The sequence below is a fragment of the Sus scrofa genome, chromosome 16, assembly GCF_054392235.1.
Source record: "Sus scrofa isolate SSC_HxYL_T2T_F1_AM1 chromosome 16, Sscrofa_HxYL_maternal_Yorkshire_Landrace_v2.0, whole genome shotgun sequence".
Lineage (NCBI taxonomy): Eukaryota > Metazoa > Chordata > Mammalia > Artiodactyla > Suidae > Sus > Sus scrofa.
This window is the reverse complement of record NC_139398.1, coordinates 75475253-75493430: the sequence shown is the minus strand read 5'-3', so window position 1 is coordinate 75493430 and position 18178 is coordinate 75475253. Positions and strand designations below refer to the sequence as shown.

Below are 18178 nucleotides of genomic sequence, written 5' to 3'. Positions count from 1 at the left end.
CCCCATGTGTGTCCTCCAGCTCTACAGGGCCTGTGAGGATGGGAGCTATTATGGGTAAAGGTAGGACTTTTGGAGTCAGGCAACCTGGGTTCCAGTCCTAGCTGGGCCATCAAGCACGGCCCTCTTCCTCAGCCCCTCTGTGTCTGTCTCCTCCTCTGCAAAATGAAGCTAGTAATAGTATAGATTCAATAAAGTGATACCTATCTGGTGGCACAGTCATGAATTCATTCCCTTACTCTTTCTTTCTTTTTTTTTTCTTTGTCTTTTTGCCTTTTCTATGGCTGCTCCCGCGGCATATGGAGGTTCCCAGGCTAGGGGTCTAATCAGAGCTGTAGCCACCGGCCAACGCCAGAGCCACAGCAACGCGGGATCTGAGCCACGTCTACGACCTACACCACAGCTCCTGGCAATGCTGGATCCTTAACCCACTGAGCAAGGCCAGGGATCGAACCCGCAACCTCATGGTTCCTAGTCAGATTCGTTAACAACTGCGCCACGATGGGAACTCCTACTCTTTCTTTTTATATTGTCTGCATAGCACCCCTTTCTTCAGGGATCTACAGCATTCCATGTGCTCTGTGGAGACTTTCAGTCACAGAGCCTTGACCTCTTCCAGGCCACAAGGATGGGACCTAGCCATTCATGCTATCCCCTTCATAGAAACAGTGGTTGGTCTCTAGGGTGGACTCAAGACTCCAGCAGGCCAGCTAGAGTGTTGATCTCTCCTCTCTGGTCTTACCATGCTTGGAGAATATGAACTTTCAGAAAGCCCATCTACCTACAAATTAAATCACATTATTATTATTATTATTATTATTACTTTATTTTTAGGGCCGCAAGCCTAAGATATGGAAGTGTAGTCTGGAAACTACACTACAGCTCACAGCAACGCCAGATCCTTAACCCACTGAACGAGGCCAGGGATCAAACCTGCATCCTCATGGATTACTAGTTGGGTTCATTACTGCTGAGCCAGGACAGGAACTCCCAAAGTCCCTCCTTAGAAGGGAATAGGGCCAAGATGAGGAGGAGGAGGAGGACATCACCATGCATTTTTTGAAGTCAAATCTATTCCTAAACTTCCCAGTTTGAAGAACAAACTCATTTGCATTTTTCTTAAGCCAATCTAGTTTTTTGTTTTTTTTTTTTCTTTTTCTTTTTCTTTTTCTTTTTCTTTTTGGCTGCACTCACAGCATGTGGAAGTTCCTGGGCCAGGGATCAAATCTGCACCACAGCAGCAACCTGAGCTGAAGCACTAACAACACCAGATCCTTAACCTCTTGGGCCACAAGGGAACTTGGGTTTCCCTTACATGCAGCTCCAACACTCTTACTGAGCACAGTATCTGCCTGCATAGGAAGAGGTACAGTGAACTGTCACCACAATGAAGAGGACAAAAACGGTCTTAAGCTCCTTCACCATCACCCCTTTCCCTCTCAGTACCCAGTCTCGCTCCTTTCCTTCTGGCCTGGGGAGCAGGCTGCTGGCTGTGTTGGCTTCCCATGTGCAAGAAGGGGCTGGGGTGAAGGATATAGTGACAGACAGGCCAAACACCCAGGGCCCACCAGTTAGCATGGGAGCTGCAGCAGCCCTGCCAAGGTCCTCAGCCTGCCTACCAAGAGTGATGTGGATTGGCTGCCTGGTAGAACGGCCAGACACTGGATTCCTGGTCTGAATCCTGTTACTATAATTGTGTGACTCCATTACTTTATTTTTCTGGGCTTCTGTTTCCTTGGCTATAAAAGTGGAACCAGAACAGCTCCTGTTTCTCAGAGAAGCTGTGAGGACTAATTGAGGAAAAAAAATTAATTATAAACATAGGATTCATCGTATGCTTGACATATTCCAGGCACCATTTTAACCACTTTACAAACTATTAGTCCAATTGACGTCCACAGTAAGTCAAGGAGATAGGTACTATTATTATTTCACTTTACAGATGAAGAAACTGAGGCATAGAAAGGTTAATAACTTGCCCAGAGTCTCAAAAACTAGTAAGGGGTAGAACTGGGATTTGAATCCAGGTATTCCAACCTCAGTCTGCATCCGTAGAGGTTCAGGCAGGAAAGAAACACTGATGTCAGAGTTTAAGAGAAGGAACCTGGAGTTCCCGTCGTGGCGCAGTGGTTAACGAATCCGACTAGGAACCATGAGGTTGCGGGTTCGATCCCTGCCCTTGCTCAGTGGGTTAACGATCCGGCGTTGCCGTGAGCTGTGGTGTAGGTTGCAGACGCGGCTCGGATCCTGCGTTGCTGTGGCTCTGGTGTAGGCTGGTGGCTACAGTTCCGATTCAACCCCTAGCCTGGGAACCTCCGTATGCCGCGGGAGCTGCCCAAGAAATACCAAAAAAAAAAAGAAAAAAAGAGAGAAGGAACGTAATACAGGCACATGGTTAGAAAGGGGCTCGAAAACTGAGGGAAGATGAACAACTGTAGATGAACCATCTCCAGAGATGAAGGGATGAGTGGGTGTCACTGAAGCCCAAGAAGCGCCTTGGCCAGCTGGTAGGAGCTGGGACACTGCAAGAAGGGGCCATTCTCTGTAGCCGCTGCCAGAAGCTGCAAAAGTGGTAGTGTGGGGGGGTACGTCGCCACTTCTCCCCAGCCTCGGCTCTAATCCATCAGTACCTTCCATTGGCTGAATTTACTAGGAAGCCAGCGGACAGGCGAGCCTGGGAAATGTAATTGAGCCCCCAGATGTGAGCCCAGCAAGGGAAGGACAGGGAATGGGGCTGAGAACAAACAGTAAATGACTTGCATATCCACCGTGCCATACAGCCTCGTCATCAAAATGCAGGCACATAAGGGCAACTGTGCCCATAAATGGCAATTATGGGGACAAGAATTTAGGTCTCTGACTCCTGGTTCAGTGATGTATCCAGTACAGGAGTAGAAACCAGCAGTTACGGGTGCCCTATGACACTGAGGAGCAGAGCAGAGCAGGGGGCTAGTGGGGCTCCTGATGGTGCCTCCTCCTCTTAGTCTTTGCATATCTGGAAGCTTCTACAGATGGCTCTCCACACATCTGCCAGAAGAAGCAAGCATTGTTTTTCTCTTTAAAGGGAGTGAGAGCAGCCTGAATCTTCCCAGCAACTGCTTTTGGATCTGAGAGAAACAGATGCAGCTGCTGCTGCAAATTAGAAGGCAAATAAATGGGGTGAGGTGCCCCACACCCTCCTTTTGCAAAGACCATCATCTCTGTCTCTGCAGAGTCCCCTCACTCCCCTCATCCCTGCAGGCCCCATTGTATAACCTCAGTGAGTAGCTGGGAAGCATCTGCCACCTGCTGCCCTGGAAGCAGGCAGGATCCCACAGATGACAGCATGAGCAAGAGCAGAAGGTCCAGGCCAGAGCACAAGAGACATGGAGTCTGAGCCTGTCCTGCCAGGACAGAGTAGAGATGGTCATGGGAGCCCTTCTCTTTGACCAGAATTCTGCCTCTAGAGATTTATCAGAGATAAATCTTACTCAAGGGCATAAAGCTTTCTGGACAAGGCTATTCCCTGCAGGGTGGGTTACACTTCTCAGAATACTAGGGGGAAAATGTAGCCCATCAGAGATGATTTGATTAAGCAAATAATGATGTCCCTGAACAATGGAATGTTCTGTGCACCTACAAGGAATGAAATGTCTACATGAGCTGAAATGGGCTGATCTTCAAGACAGACTGTCAAGTGAAACATTCAAGGGACAGAACTGTGTGTCCAGTGTGCTCACGTCTGGGGGAGGGGCAGGGAAGACATGTTTTCCTATATTTATACAAGCACCTCTTGCTATCCAGATCCATTTGGTTTCTGGACTCAGAGAGCAGGGATTCAAAGCAAGAGATGCCACATTATTGGAAACTGGGACTCCTGTATTTCATTTCCGGCAGCAAATGGCAAGAGTCCAACAGTTCATCTAGAGGCTACCTGAACCCATTTTGCTGCGGAACTCGAACAGTGTTTGGATAACCAGGGTACACAGTAAGGTTGTCTGTGTAAATACGAGTGTCAGGCCTGTGTATGTGTGGGCTCTCTGGGAAGATATACAGGGAACTGATTAGCAGTGGGTGCTGCTAGGGAGGGTAATTCAGTCCTGATGGATGGGGCAGAAGGGAGACTTATTTTTCAGTTTACCTATATATTGCGATGGCTTTAACATAATGGCCCCCTGGAGTTCCCTGGTGGCCTAGTGGGTTAAGGATCCATTCAGGATTGTCACTGCTATGGCCCAGGTCACTGCTGTGGTGCAGGTTCAATCCCTGGCCCAGGATTGGGTACAGCCAAAAACAAAACAAAACAAAGCAAAAAACACCCACAGCCCCCAAATTCTTTGAGGGGTGGGGTCAATGTCTCATCCTGTTCCATATGAGCCGGTTTGTATCTGCTTAGACTGTGAAGAATGATGGAAGTGATACTGTGTGACTTTCAAGGCTAAGTCATAAAAGGTCATCCAGGAGTTCCCATTGTGGTGCAGCAGAAACAAATCTGACTAGTAACCATGATGTTGCAGATTCGATCCTTGGCCTCGCTCAGTGAGTTAATGATCTGGCGTTGTCATGAGCTGTGGTGTAGGTCACAGACGTGGCTCGGATCAAGCATTGCTGTGGCTGGGGTGCAGACCGGTGGCTGTAGCTCCCATTAGACTCCTAGCCTGGGAACCTCCATATGCCACAGGTGTGGCCCTAAAAAGCAAAATAAATAAATAAATAAATAAATAAAAAGTGATGCAGCTACATCTGGGACACTTTCCTCTCATTCTCCAGCCACCGCTGGGAGAAGTCCAAGCCACTTGGAGGGGCCCTGTATGGGCGCTGCGGTCCACAGAACCACCTGACCTCCAGCTCCAGCTAACATGAGGTCTCTTGGAAGTTCAGCCCCAGTCGAGCATTCAGATGACTGCACCCTCAGCTGCCATGTGACCACAACAACTTCAGAGACCCTAAGTGAGAACCACCCATGTGAACCAAATCAGCACATAGAAGAGACAATAAAACATTGCAAGAGACAATAACACACTGTTATTTCAAGCCCCTGAGTTTGGGGGTAGTTGTGTGTGTGTGCATGGGTGTGAATATTAACTAGACTACATTGTGTGTGTGTGTGTGTATTTTTTTCTTGGCTGCTCTTATGGCATGTGGAAGTTCCCAGGCCAGGGATCGAACCCGTGCTGTAGTTGCAGCCTGAGCCACAGCTGCATCAATGCTGGATCCCTAACCCACTGTGCCACAAGGGCACTTCCTAGAACACACATTATGAACATAGATCACATATATTACCTACTCAAAATTAGCAATATCTTCCTTGTAACCATACAGGGATGGTGCTAAATGTAAAATGTGCAGTATCTCATTTATTTCTCACAAGTTCACTGTAGTCATCTCCGTTTCAGAGATGGGAAAACTGAAGCTCTGAGGGGTTCTTTGGTTACTGCCCAAGATCACCCCTCACAAAAGGCAGCCCCGGGATATGAAACCGGGAGGCCTCTCTGGCCCTGGGCTAGCCCCTGGGAACCTGCTCTCGCTCCCTGCCCCCCGTGGGCCTCACCTTCCCCCATGAGGAGTAGGGGAACAGGGGAGGAGTGGGAACTCACAGCCCACAGGGGCCTGATCAGTAACACAGAGGGGAGAAGTGGGCGTGGTGGGCTCAGCCCTGGGAAAGCCTGCTCAGCGTTGCCAGATTGTTAGATTTTTAAATAGAATCCAGAAATCAGATTTTCATGTGCAATCCATTCCTGTTTTAACACTGGCAACTGGATTTTTTTTTTTTTTTTTTTTTTTCATGTGTAGACTGAAAAGCAAAACAAAAACAAGAGCCTGTGGATTTGCCTCTCTGGACAAGAAGATCTCCAAGGAGTCTTCGGCGCAGACATCCTGACTTTCCACAGAGCCTCTCCAGGGAGACAGCGCAATTCCAATCTCAAGAGGCTCAATCTGAGGAAGGAGAGGGAAGGATGAAGACGAGAGGCCCCAGCTTCTCCCGCAGCTCCCCTCCCCGCAGGGAGGGGGACACAGCGGGTGCCGGGAAGCCGGGCCACAGGGAGCCACAGCAGTGCTGGAGAGCAGCTGAGCCTGCCGTCAATCAGCCGCCATGGGCTGCCCCCCTTCCCAGAGCTGTCTGTCCACTCCCTGGGGCTGCTGGAGGCAGGCGGGGCACCAGGGGAGACTGGATTTCCGCTGCTGCGGGCACCACCCCCGCCCATACCGGCCCTCTTCTCCACCTCCCTGCTCACCCCACCGCTTTTCCAGTGGGAACCCTGCCCCTGCCTCCTCCCCTGATCGACCCTCCTTAGCAGAGGGGATTGATCTAGTCCTCAGCTGTCTCTTGGGGCCTCTGCCCCCACCCCCCACCCCACAGTGTCTTCCCCACTCCCTCCTCAGCCTGCGGCCTGTTCCATCTTCACTGACTTGTCTTCCTCTGAGATCCAGCCAGGCAGAGCACAGCGGCGTGATTGATGAGCTAGGGAGCTCTGGCTGGCAGGCCGGTGGGCAGCCAGCCAGAGCCATGGCTCTCACAAGATAGCAGAGCTGCCCCCGGGAGAGCCCCCAGCTACCAAGATTCTCCCTGGGGTCACCCCTCTGCCCAGACTGACATGGCAGCCACTCTGTCCAGAGCAGATAACCCCAAGGGCCACTGGGTACCATACCTGGCACGCAACGGTCCTTCATTTGATGAGAGAGCTCTGTTCTCTCTCCATTCCAAAAACAGAGACCCAAGAAAATAAAGGCAGTGAACGCCTTAAAGCTGGAAACATTGTCATTCAGCCATGCCACTGAGTCCAGGTGTCTGTAATTTGTTCATTCATTCATTCCTGCAACATGAGGGTTTGCTCTGAGGATCACCACTTCATTGTTTTTTTTTTTTTTCGTCTTTTGTCTTTTGTTGTTGTTGTTTTTGTTGCTATTTCTTGGGCCGCTCCCGCGGCATATGGAGGTTCCCAGGCTAGGGGTCGAATCGGAGCTGTAGCCACCAGCCTACACCAGAGCCACAGCAACGCGGGATCCGAGCCGCGTCTGCAACCTACACCACAGCTCAGGGCAACGCCGGATCGTTAACCCACTGAGCAAGGGCAGGGACCGAACCCGCAACCTCATGGTTCCTAGTCGGATTCGTTTTTAACCACTGCGCCACGACGGGAACTCGTTCATTGTAATTCTAGTGTGGTCTCGAGGGGCAGACTGGTTTGAATTCAGGCTCCATCGCTTCCTGGCTACATGACCTTGAGCATGTCACATCACCTCTCTAGGCTGCAGCTTCTTTCTCGTGGTTACTGCTGTGAGATTGTCAGATAACACACGTAAAGTTTTTAGGACAGGGCCTGGCAGATAAAAGAGATCCAGAAATGTTCTCATTCAACAAGTAATTGAGGGCCTACCACGTGCCAGGTTCAGGGGCTACAGCTCCAGAGCCGGGCAGATAAGATCCCTGCTCTCACGTAGCCTGCCTTGGAGAGAGGGAAGACTGACAGAAAACACCTAACTGAGCAGACAAACAGGAAAGAGCAGGAGAGCTAACAGGTCACAGGATGGTGAGTGGTGGCCAGGAGCCATGGGGGGTGGGGCGAGGGTAGGCCTGTGGACCCCTCCAAGGAGGTGATACTGGAGTAGAGTTGGGATGAGAGCACAGCCAGGTGAAAATCTGGGGAAATAGCTTTTTAGGTAGAGGGAAGAGCACATGGGAAGGTTCTGAGGCAGGCATAAACATTGGAATATGTAAGAAACCAAAAAAGAAGAGGGAGGGGCCAGCGTGGCTAGAAGAGCAAAACAGAAAGCATAGGAGATGTACTGGGAGACCTAGACAGGCCAGAGCAGCAAGGATGCGTAGCCTGGACACAGGCCTAATTGCAGATGCCATGGCGGGTACAGGATGGTCTGAGAGGCAGAGGAAACAGGTCTTTTCCCAGAGGCCCAGGAGGAGAAAATTGAGTCAGGCATCTGTGATGATTCCTCAGGTTTTTCTTTGAGGGGCTGGATGAACGGTGGTGCGGTTTACTGAGATGAGGCAGCTCTGTGGCTGTCGTGTACTTCGCTTTATGCCATCATTCAAGAACAGCATTTAGCACTGGTGGTCTCTGTCTTTAGGGACTTACGGTTTGGGTGGGGAGTCAGAGAAATGAGCAGGTGATGATGACACAGTGTGACAGCTGCTAGGATGGGGAGGGTGAGAGGGAGCACCCACCCAGCCTGGGGGAGGGGCCCGGTATCCCGAGGAAGGACCTCTGGGCTGACGTGCTCCAGTCCCTCTCTCCAGCTTCCCTCCCTCCCCGTGCTCCAGCTACACTGACCTTTCTGCTCTTCCAAAGAGCCATTTTCTTTCCTGCCTCTGAGCTATGCACATGCAGTTGCCTCTCCTGTCACAGCCTGTTTCTATCCCCCTATGTTCAACTCAGAGTATTTAATTTAATTTTTTTATGGCTGCACACACAGCATTAGGAAGTTCCCGGGCCAGGGACTGAATCCAAGCCACCACTGTGGCAATAACAGATCTTTTTCTTTCTTTCTTTTTTTTTTTTAATAATGAATTGTTAATTTTTTTTCCTTTCCTTTTTCTTGTTTATAACCACACTTGCGACATATGGAAGTTTCTAGGTGAGGGGTTGATTCAGCCTACACCACAGCTACATCGACACTGGATCCAAGCTACATCTGTGATCTATGCTGCAACTTGTGGCAATGCAGGATCCTTAATCCACTGATCAAGGCCAGGGATCAAACCCACATTATCACCGAGACAGTGTTGGGTTCTTAACTTGATGAGCTGCAATGGGAACACCCATGCTAGATCCTTTCTTTAGCCCACTGCACCAAGTCAGGGATTGAACCTGTGTCTCCACTGTGATCTGAGCTGCTGCAGTTAGATTCTTAACCCATTGTGGGAATTCCCAGATTATTTTATTTTTTTGGCTGAAATTGTTGAATTGACCATCTCCTCCTACAAGAATCTGAAAAGGTGATAAACCGTAATGGAAAAGAATATGAAATATATATATATTGGAGTTCCCATTATGGCTCAGAGGAAACTAATCTGCCTAGTATCCATGAGGATGCCAGTTAGATCCCTGGCCTCGCTCAGTGGGTCGGGGAGCCGGTGTTGCCATGAGCTGTGGTGTAAGTCAAAGCTACAGCTCCAATTTGACCCCTAGCTTGGGAACTTCCATATACTGCAAGTGCAGCTCTAAAAAGCAAATATATATATATATATATATATATATATATATATGTGTGTGTGTGTGTGTGTGTGTGTGTATATATATGTATATATAACTGAGTCACTTTGTTGTACAGCAGAGATTAACATAACATTGTGAGTCAACTATACATCAATAATTTTTAAAAATAATCTGAAAGGGGATGGGAACAGTGTGTCTTATTCATTCCTGGATCCCAAACCCTCGGCACAACCCAGCACATGATAAGTGCTTTATTAAGCATGGGTTGAATGAATGAGTGAACAAATGAAGGAAGGTGAGGCCTGAAAAAAAGAATTGAGTTAGACAGGCAAAGAGCAGGGGAGGTGAGACTATTCCAGGCAGGGGGGATGGCTTGTGCAAAGGCCAGGAGGTGAAACACCATGGCATAGTCAGAAAACCAAAAAGGGAGTGCCCGTTGTGGCACAGCAGAAACGACCCAACTAGGAACCATGAGGTTGCGGGTTCGATCCCTGGCCTTGATCAGTGGGCTAAGGATACTGTGTTCTGTCGCTGTGGAATAGGCCGGCAGCTGCAGCTCCAATTAGACCCCTAGCCTGGGAACCTCCATATGCCGCCGGTGCACCCATAAAATGCAAAAGACAAAAAAAGAAAAGAAAAGAAAACCAAAAGGACTGACAGATCTGAAGCTACCTGAATTTCCTCCGTGCCCTCAGCCTGGCACACGGGGGTCCTCAGTAAGTGTGGAGGCCTCCCTCCTTGCTCCCATGTTGTGAATAGAGTAACTGTGCCTCATTCTGTGCTGGGCACAGACTGGCACATCATAAGTGCTCCATAATTTTTGGACATTGAATAATGCTGAAAGGACATTCACCCCTCAGCTGCAAAAATGATAGGACTTGGAGCTCTCTTGCCGCACAGAGGGTTAAGGATCTGGTGATGTCACTGCAGCAGCTTGAGTCACTACTCTGCTGGCATGGATTCGATCCCTGGCCTCAGAAGTTCCACTTGCCATGGCCCGGCAAAAAAAAGAAAAAAAGTGACAGGACTTGACTCCAGAATGTTAGCTCCAGGGAAGCCTTTACAGCCCAACCCGCCTCACATCACCAATGAGCAAACGGAGGCCTAGAGAGGGGAATGGATTTGGGCAAGCTCACAGGGCAGGTCAGTGGCAGAGCTGGGATGGGACCCAGATGTCCTGACTGCTGGCCCAGAGCCTCTCCCACCCTGTCCCCACTTCTACCAGTCTTCCTCCTTCCCTCCCCAGCCTTCTGCCTTTTAAGATGTCAGAAACCAGCAGATTGGAGCCAAGAGAAAATCCCTGAGTGCCTTTCATCAGGGTGAAGGCATAGTGTTACAGGGAGGGCAGATGGGGCCACCCATTAGCAAGCTATTAACACTGAGTTCCTGTGGCTTCCACTGGTGCCTCTGATTAACCCATTAGCACCCACTGGAAGCAGGAAGCACAGAGGCCCCAGAGGAGTGAGTAATGGAGTAAAGCAGCTTTGCTAAGTCCAAGGGAGCAGAGTAGGAGAGACAGAAAAGGGGTCTCTCCTGTTTCCTTGGAAGGTGGGTTTCCTTGGAGAGCCTGCCAGGTAGTGTCAGGGATGGAGGAAACCAGGCAGAACTCAGAATCACGGCATTTCGAGCTGGAAGGAGCCAGTTGAGCTGACCCTTTGTACTGGTGGGAAAACTGAACAGCAGAGAGGTGGACTTTGTCTCTGAGTCACTCATAGAGGACCCAGGATTCCTGCCTATCACGCTGTACCACAGGACTCAAGTGTGTTATAGGAAGTAGGCCTAAAAACACAGCAAACCATTATTAGGACACTGAGCTCACTGCTCAACAAATATCATCTTATTCTCACAGCAACCCTGAGAGGTAAGTACTGTTATTTATACCCAAGCTGAAGCTCAGAGTGGTTGAGTAATCTGCCCCAAATCACACAGCTAATACATGGAAGAGCCAGTATTTGGACCCAGACTGACGGATCGCCAAACCCCCGTCTTTGTCTTCAGGCCATCTTGCCGAGCAGCACAAATAAACAAAACTACCATTTGATAAACATTGTCTGCAGGGCCCTTCACTTCGTCATGCTTTTTATTTAAAGCACTCGAAGATGATATTATTGTCTGATTTTACAAGTGAAAAGCCCCAGTGAGGCCAAGGAACCCACCTAATGTCACACACACACAGAAATACTGTCAGAATTGGAATGCAAACCCGTTTATCCTACTCCATTGCCAAAGCTCTGGGGCAAAGCTCTGGGCAAAGCTCTGGGGCAACTCCACTGCATGGATGTGAGGATCCCCTGCTCCAGGACAAGTGTGTAAATGTGCCTACCTCTCCGCTTGGCATCCAGACAGATCCTTCCACTTGTTCATCTAGTCATTCACGCGGACACAAATATAATATTCAGTGCCTGCTGTGTCTGCTGGGCCCTTGCTTATAAGACCAATGGGATTCCAGCTTGTACAGCTTCCATTCTACCTGGGGGACAGGAAAGACAAGTGGCAGTTCCAGTAGGGTAGGGATAAGCATAGGTCATGGCATCATCAGTCCTAGGGGACAGAGAAGTCCAAGCTGAGACTTACAGGCCAGTTAGACCTTGGTCAGGTAAAGAGGAGCTGGGAGCAGCCCAGGCAGAGGCCCAGAGGCATAAGAGAGCTGCAATTCCACCAACAGCTGAGGCCAGAGCTTTAGCTCTGGGAGAAGCCTGATGGAACTGGAGATTCAGGAAGTGGCTGGAGCGTGAACTTTATCCTCAAGACAGTGGGGAACCACTACAGGATATTAAGTGTGTCATGAAGATTTGCATTTAGAAAGCTTGACTCTGGAAGAAGGACGTGCTGGGCTGGGGGTAGATGCCTGGAGGCTGGTTTGGTAGAGTTTCCAAAGATTAGGAGGGCTAGGGTGATTGATTAGATCTGGGAGTGAGGGGCAGGGCAGATGGCTGATTTCTGACTGGGCTGCAGGAGGAGGGGAGCGGGGGTTGGGAGGAGGAAGACGAGTTCCTTGGACCTGCTGAGTATGAGATGCCTGAGGGCATCCAAGGGGCTCTGTCTGGAGTGTGGCTGGACTTACTGGCCTTGATTTCTGGCCTCCTGGTCATAAGTTTGTGCAGAATATGGACTCCAGACCTTCCTACATGTGCCTCAATTTCCTCATTTGTAAAACGGGTAACAACATCTCATAGAGTTGTGAAGATTAAAAGGATATAAAATATGCAATTAATGTATAGAGCATTTAACATAGCCCTAGGTTCATGAGGATGCTTAATAAGATTAGCTGAATAAATACATGAATGGGAGTTCCCATTGTGGCTCAGTGGTTAATGAATACAACTAGGAACCATGAGGTTGCTGGTTTGATCCCTGGCCTTGCTCAGTGGGTTAAGGATCCAGCCTTGCTGTGAGCTGTGGTGTAGGTTGAAGACGCAGCTCAGATCCCGTGTTGCTGTGGCTCTGGTGTAGGCCAGCAGCTACAGCTCAGATTAGACCCTAGCCTGGGAACCTCCATATGCCCCGGGAGTGGCCCTAGAAAAGGCAAGAAGACAATAAACAAACAAACAAACAAATAAATACATGCATGGATGATTTGGTGGGCTATGGCTGCTCAAAATTATTTGAGAACAAAGAATTGATTTTAAAACTCTTGGACCAGGAGTTCCCATCGTGGCACAGTGGTTAACGAAACTGACTAGGAACCATAAGGTTGCAGGTTCAATCCCTGGCCTTGCTCAGAGGGTTAAGGATCTGGCATTGCCATGAGCTGTGGTGTGGGTCGCAGACATGGCTCGGATCCCGAGTTGCTGTGGCTCTGGTGTAGGCCAGTGGCTACAGCTCCAATTCAATCCCTAGCCTGGGAACCTCCATATGCCACAGGAGCGGCCCAAGAAATGGCAAAAAGACAAAAGTAAATAAATAAAATAAAATAAAAACTCTTAGACCAGAGTTCCTGCTGTGGCACTGCAGAAACGAACCCACTAGGATCCTTGAGGGTGCAGGTTCAATCTCTGGCCTGGCTCAGTGGGTCCAGGATCCAGCACTGCCGTGAGCTATGGTGTATGTAGGCTGCAGACTAGGGGTGGATCTGGCACTGCTGTGGCTGTGGTATAGGCTAGCAGCTACAGCTCCAACTGGACCCCTAGCCTGGGAACATCCAAATGCCTCGGGTGCGGCCCCAAAAGCAAACAACAACAACAACAGCAGCAACAACAACAACTCTTGGACCTTTTCCTTCCTTCAATGTACAGGGCCAGGCCGGAGGGTCGGGGAGAAGTATAGTGATGCCAATGTGAACCTGGAAGAGACTGTAAGGGAAGGGATGGTGCCATTTTCCACCCTCACCCTAACCTGGAAACACACACGCACACAGCTCTAGGAGGCAAAACCTCTCCTAGATACTGAATAACAAATAAACCTATACAACAGGGGGAATCTGAAGGCTCTTAGGGATGTTCTACGGGTGTAAAGTTTTGTGACATGGTTTTGAGAGGAAAGGAATGGCCAAGCCTTTCTGTGCTCTCTCAGTGGAGCTGGGGATCTTTCTGCAGGAAAGCCGTTCTTTCTTTCTTCCTTTCTTTCTTTTAATCTTTTTAGGGCCACACTTGCCACGTTGGGAAGTTCCCAGGCTAGGAGTCGAATTGGAGCTGCAGCTGCCGGCCTACACCACAGCCGCAGCAACGCCAGATCCAAGCCAAGTCTGCGAGCTACATGGCAATGCCAGAACCCTAACCCACTGAGCGAGGCCAAGGATCAAATCTGCATCCTCAGGGATATGAGTTGGATTCATAACCCGCTGAGCCACAACGGGAACTCCAAGAAAGCACTTTTTAATCTAGGGAATAGAGAAAAGAGATCAAGGTAGAGATCAGAATTGAGTTCATTCACTTACTCACTCAATCATGTAATTCATTCAACTAATTCAAAGGTTCTCAACCAGGGGTGATTTTGCCCCTGGTGAACACTTGTCCATGCCTGGAGACATTTTTGGGTGTCACAACTGGTGGGGAGGCGGAGGTGTGCCCTTGGCATTTACAGGGTAGAGGCCAGGGAAGCTGCTAAATATCCCCAAATACACAAGATAATCCCCATATCAAAGAAAATTCCAGTTCAAAATGTCAATAGTGTGAAGGTGAAGAAATCCTGATCTAGTTAGTATTTACCGAGAACCTATTGTGTGCCTACTTGGAGATACTGGAAGGAAAGGAGACAGTCAGCTTTACTACCAGGGAGGGGAGACACACACCAAATTTATCAGGTGATGATATGTGTCATTAGGAAAATGTGAGCTATGCTGGGGCTGCAGCACAGGGAAGGGGCTTTGACTATTTCACTGCAAAGAGCTAGGGGACTGGAACTGCTGGGGCAAAGGCCCTAAAGGCTGCCAGGAATCTGGCTTCAGTTACTCTGCAAATACTTCTGAAGTGCCTCCTGTGTGTTAGGCACTGTCCTGGGTGCAGCATATAGATTGTAAGGAAATACAGACACGAATTCCTGCCCTCATCAACAGTGCAACCTCTGGCCCCTAAGAAGACTTTATAACAATGGGGGAAAGTGCTTGCTTTGGGCACTGAGAAGGCAGCACTGAACCAAATGTGGGAGCTGAAGAAGGGACCCTCCCAGGGAGAGGGGCCCTCCAGTGCAATGGCCCTGCAGCATACGGAAGGAACAGGGGATGGGCCGTATGGGTGAGTGAATCAGCAGAAGATGAATCAAAGAGGGGTTAAGGGCTGAATGTTTGTGGCACCCCCCCAATTCATATGTTGGGATCCTAACCCCAAAGTCCAAGTATTAGGAAGTGAGGCCTTTGGGAAGAGATAAGGTCACAAGGGCTTTCATGGGGATTAGTGTCCCTATAAAGGAGGCTCCAGAGAGATCCCTGTCCCCCGTGGTGGCCCTGGTCTCTGACTTCCAGTTCCCAGAATTGTCTGCAAAATAAATGTCTGTGGTTTAGAAGCCACCCAGTCCATAGTACTTGGTTACAGCAGCCCTTACAGACTAAGAGGTCATGGGACCCTGATTATTGGGCCTCGTGGGCCACTGTAGGGACGGTTACTCAGAGGGAAGTGGCAGGAACGACCGGGTTCTGAAGAGAGGCATGACCTGACCTGTCTGTGGAAAATAGACTGCAGGATCTCCAGGAAAAAGCAGGGAGACAAACCAGTGAAAGGATGTTGTGATCATCTAGGGAACGTGTGTTCAGGGCTCAGACTTACATGCGGGAGACTCAGGGGAATGAGTGCTTTAGGAACATGTTCTCAGGCGACAAGGACTCCTGAGAGGCTGGTTGTGGCCATGGACGGGGGAGAGGAATCGGAGATGGCACTTTGAGCAACTGTGGCTGCAAAGGGGAAGAGTGGGGAAGCAGGCCGGGGAAGACGTGGAGAGAATCCCACCCGTGGGAAAACAGCAGAAAGTCACTACCATGCGTGCACGCTGGCTTTGCAATGACTACCAGACAGCCTCGTGGAGAAATCGGACCTAAAGAAATACACCTGGGCATGACGATATTACACATGTTTTTAAAGTCAAGGTGCATAGGCAGAGACCTAGGAGAACATCAGTATTAAAAAGAAGGGGTGCAAGAATCACATGGTGGTGGGGAAAGTGCATTCCATTGTGATGCCAAGTAGAGGAGGAGCCTGTAGGGAGGAAGAAAACCAGGACATATGGGAGAAGGATAAAAGCTTTTCAAGAAAGCAAGAGGAAGTAATACACACAAAACTGATGCTAGTGAGTGAGTCTGGGGAGGGACACCTGGTATTAAGGGACAGGGCTAGAAGGAAGGGGGACTAAGAGGGACAGTAGGCTGGAGGCCCAAATGCCATTGAGGAGATGTTGCAGCAAAGAGTAAGAAAAGGAGGGGGAGGAGGTGCTGGTCAAAGGGAGTGGGAAGCCCTGAAACTGGGACTCTGACACTGGAGGAGGTGTGATGCTGGTGTCAGAAGTCAAGGATAGGACTATGGGAGGAAGTGGTGGGGTCGGGGGGTGGGGGGGCTTGAGGATGAAGTAATGGTGACAGTGTAAGCAGAAAGAAAGAGCAGGAATGACTTTCTTTTCCACATGCCATTTCCCCGGCCAGGAGTAACCCAAATTGCTGCAGTGACAGTGCTGGATCCTTAACCTGCTGAGCCATAAGGGAACTCCAGGCATGGCTTTCTTGACGGAATAGAAGCCATGTCTGGCCCAAGCCATTGTGATCTCCGCTCGGCCACAATGCTTGCCCTTGAACAGGTCTCAGTAATCAGTCATCTTAAGGAAAGTAAGAGAATGCAGGAACAAAGGAAAAGCAGTCAAGAAACAAGAGTTTGAAGATAAAACAGAGTCACAGTTCCTCCTCCAGGGATACCCAGGACAATCTAACACAGTCTTTGTGTTCTGCGGGCCCCCACCAGGTGGAAGATGGAATATTGACCCGCCTGGCTTCAATCAACTAAAGCTTAGACTCTGTCCACCATGGCCCCAGCTCCAGCATATATTCATGAATATGCATATAACCTTAGCTTAAAACTTCCCCAAGTTTGCTGTTGAGGAGATACTGTTTTAGAAACAATCCCTGGTAGTCTTCTAACTTCCTGCAAATAATAAATCCTTCCTTCCCCCCTCCCCCTTCTCTGGCTCGGTTGTATCTTTTGGCTTGACACCCAGAAACGAACTCAGTTTTCAGGTAGTAACAGGATTAAAGGAGATGATATCTGACAAATGAGAGCCTCCTCTAAGAAACCTGTAGGAGAGAGTAACAAGAGGAATTGTCTGTCTGGACTGGAAGTAATGTGGAAGGAGGGGTAGAAGGAACGAGTTGCAAAACTCCACAGGAGCAAGCAAGAGAGTGTCTAGACCCAGATCAGGGGAAGATACAGGGCCCTGAGGTGATGGGGTCGGGCAGGTTTCAAGCCAGAAAGAGGAGGGAGTTCCCAGAGTGGCGTAGCGGAAAAAATCCGACAAGGAACCATGAGTTTGCGGGTTGGATCCCTGGCCTTGCTCAGCTGCCAGTAAAGGATCTGGCATTGCCGTGAGCTGTGCTGTAGGTCCAGACACGGCTGGGATCTGGCATTGCTGTGGCTGTGGTGTAGGCCTGCATTCGACCCCTAGCCTGGGAAACTCCATATGCCATAAGTGCGGGCCTAAAAAGCGAAAGAAAAAAAAAAAAAAAAAAAAGGCAGGAGCAGGAAGGGACTGAGAAGAGGCTGAGAATCCAGCAGAGCTCTGATGAGGACTGCTGGCGTCTGAAGACACCATGGAGGAGCGCGGGGAAGAGGGGGTACTGGGTCCGCCTGGGAGTCGTACTGACGCTCGTGGGAACCAGGGTCCAGGTGATGGAGGATGGACGTCGTGAGAAGCTCAGGCTTCTTGGAACATAGTTACTCTCGGAACACCTATTCTGAGCCACACCTTTAATCAATGTTTGCTATTGCTTTCATTATTTCTCCGGGCTGCCAGAGGAAAGAGCTTCTGAATTCCTCCGGGCGGCCCTCCCAGTTCACCGGGGAGGGAAACCGGCTGGGGTGGGTGGGTCTCGGATTCCAGCCGGGCGGCGAGAGCCACCGCACACCCCTCAGCTGCCCTCCGGAAGCTCCTCCCGATTCCTTATCAGCCAGGAGCTCCCCAACCGAGCGCCGATCCCATGCCGCTTTCAGAGCCCCAGGGAGCTGGGTGTGTCTTCCACGCTTTTGCAAAATCGGAAGAAAAAAAAAAAAAAAGAGGCGGGGGAAGCCCCGGCGAATCTCGGGTCCCAGCCAGCGAGCTGGCTGTGCACTGGACTCACCTTCAGAACTAGGCGGCGCAGTAGGAGCCAAAGCCGCGCGCTGCTCCCAGCGGGGAGCGGGAACCAGGCGGAGGCCCCGGGCGCAGGCACCTCCCCTTTCCCCGGGGAGGAGCCTCCTCCGTTCCCAACTGCAGCCACTCTCCCGGCCCTCAACTGAACCTCGGGAGCGAGGCAGCTCCCAACCCGGCGGTTAGCTGCGTGCTGGGTGGCCTTGGGCAAGTTGCCTCCAGCCTCTGGGCCTTAGCTTTTGTCTTCTAAAAAGAAGACACTAGACTCGACT

The 18178-nt window shown here is 50.1% G+C and overlaps 1 protein-coding gene across 2 annotated transcripts in view; it reads right to left on the bottom strand.

Annotated features, from left to right (window-relative positions):
• The window catches only part of PWWP2A (PWWP domain containing 2A), a 113693-nt gene extending 95730 nt beyond the window's left edge, over positions 1 to 17963 (bottom strand). For both annotated transcript variants that reach the window (XM_085001868.1, XM_085001867.1), the window contains exons 1-2: positions 17899 to 17963; positions 11473 to 11619 (exon numbers count right to left, since the gene is read on the bottom strand). In XM_085001868.1, coding sequence (XP_084857994.1) covers positions 11473 to 11513 — 41 coding nt within the window. In that variant the 5' untranslated portion in view covers positions 11514 to 11619; positions 17899 to 17963. The remainder of the gene's footprint in view (positions 1 to 11472; positions 11620 to 17898) is intronic.
• Between the last annotated feature and the right edge of the window lie 215 nt (positions 17964 to 18178).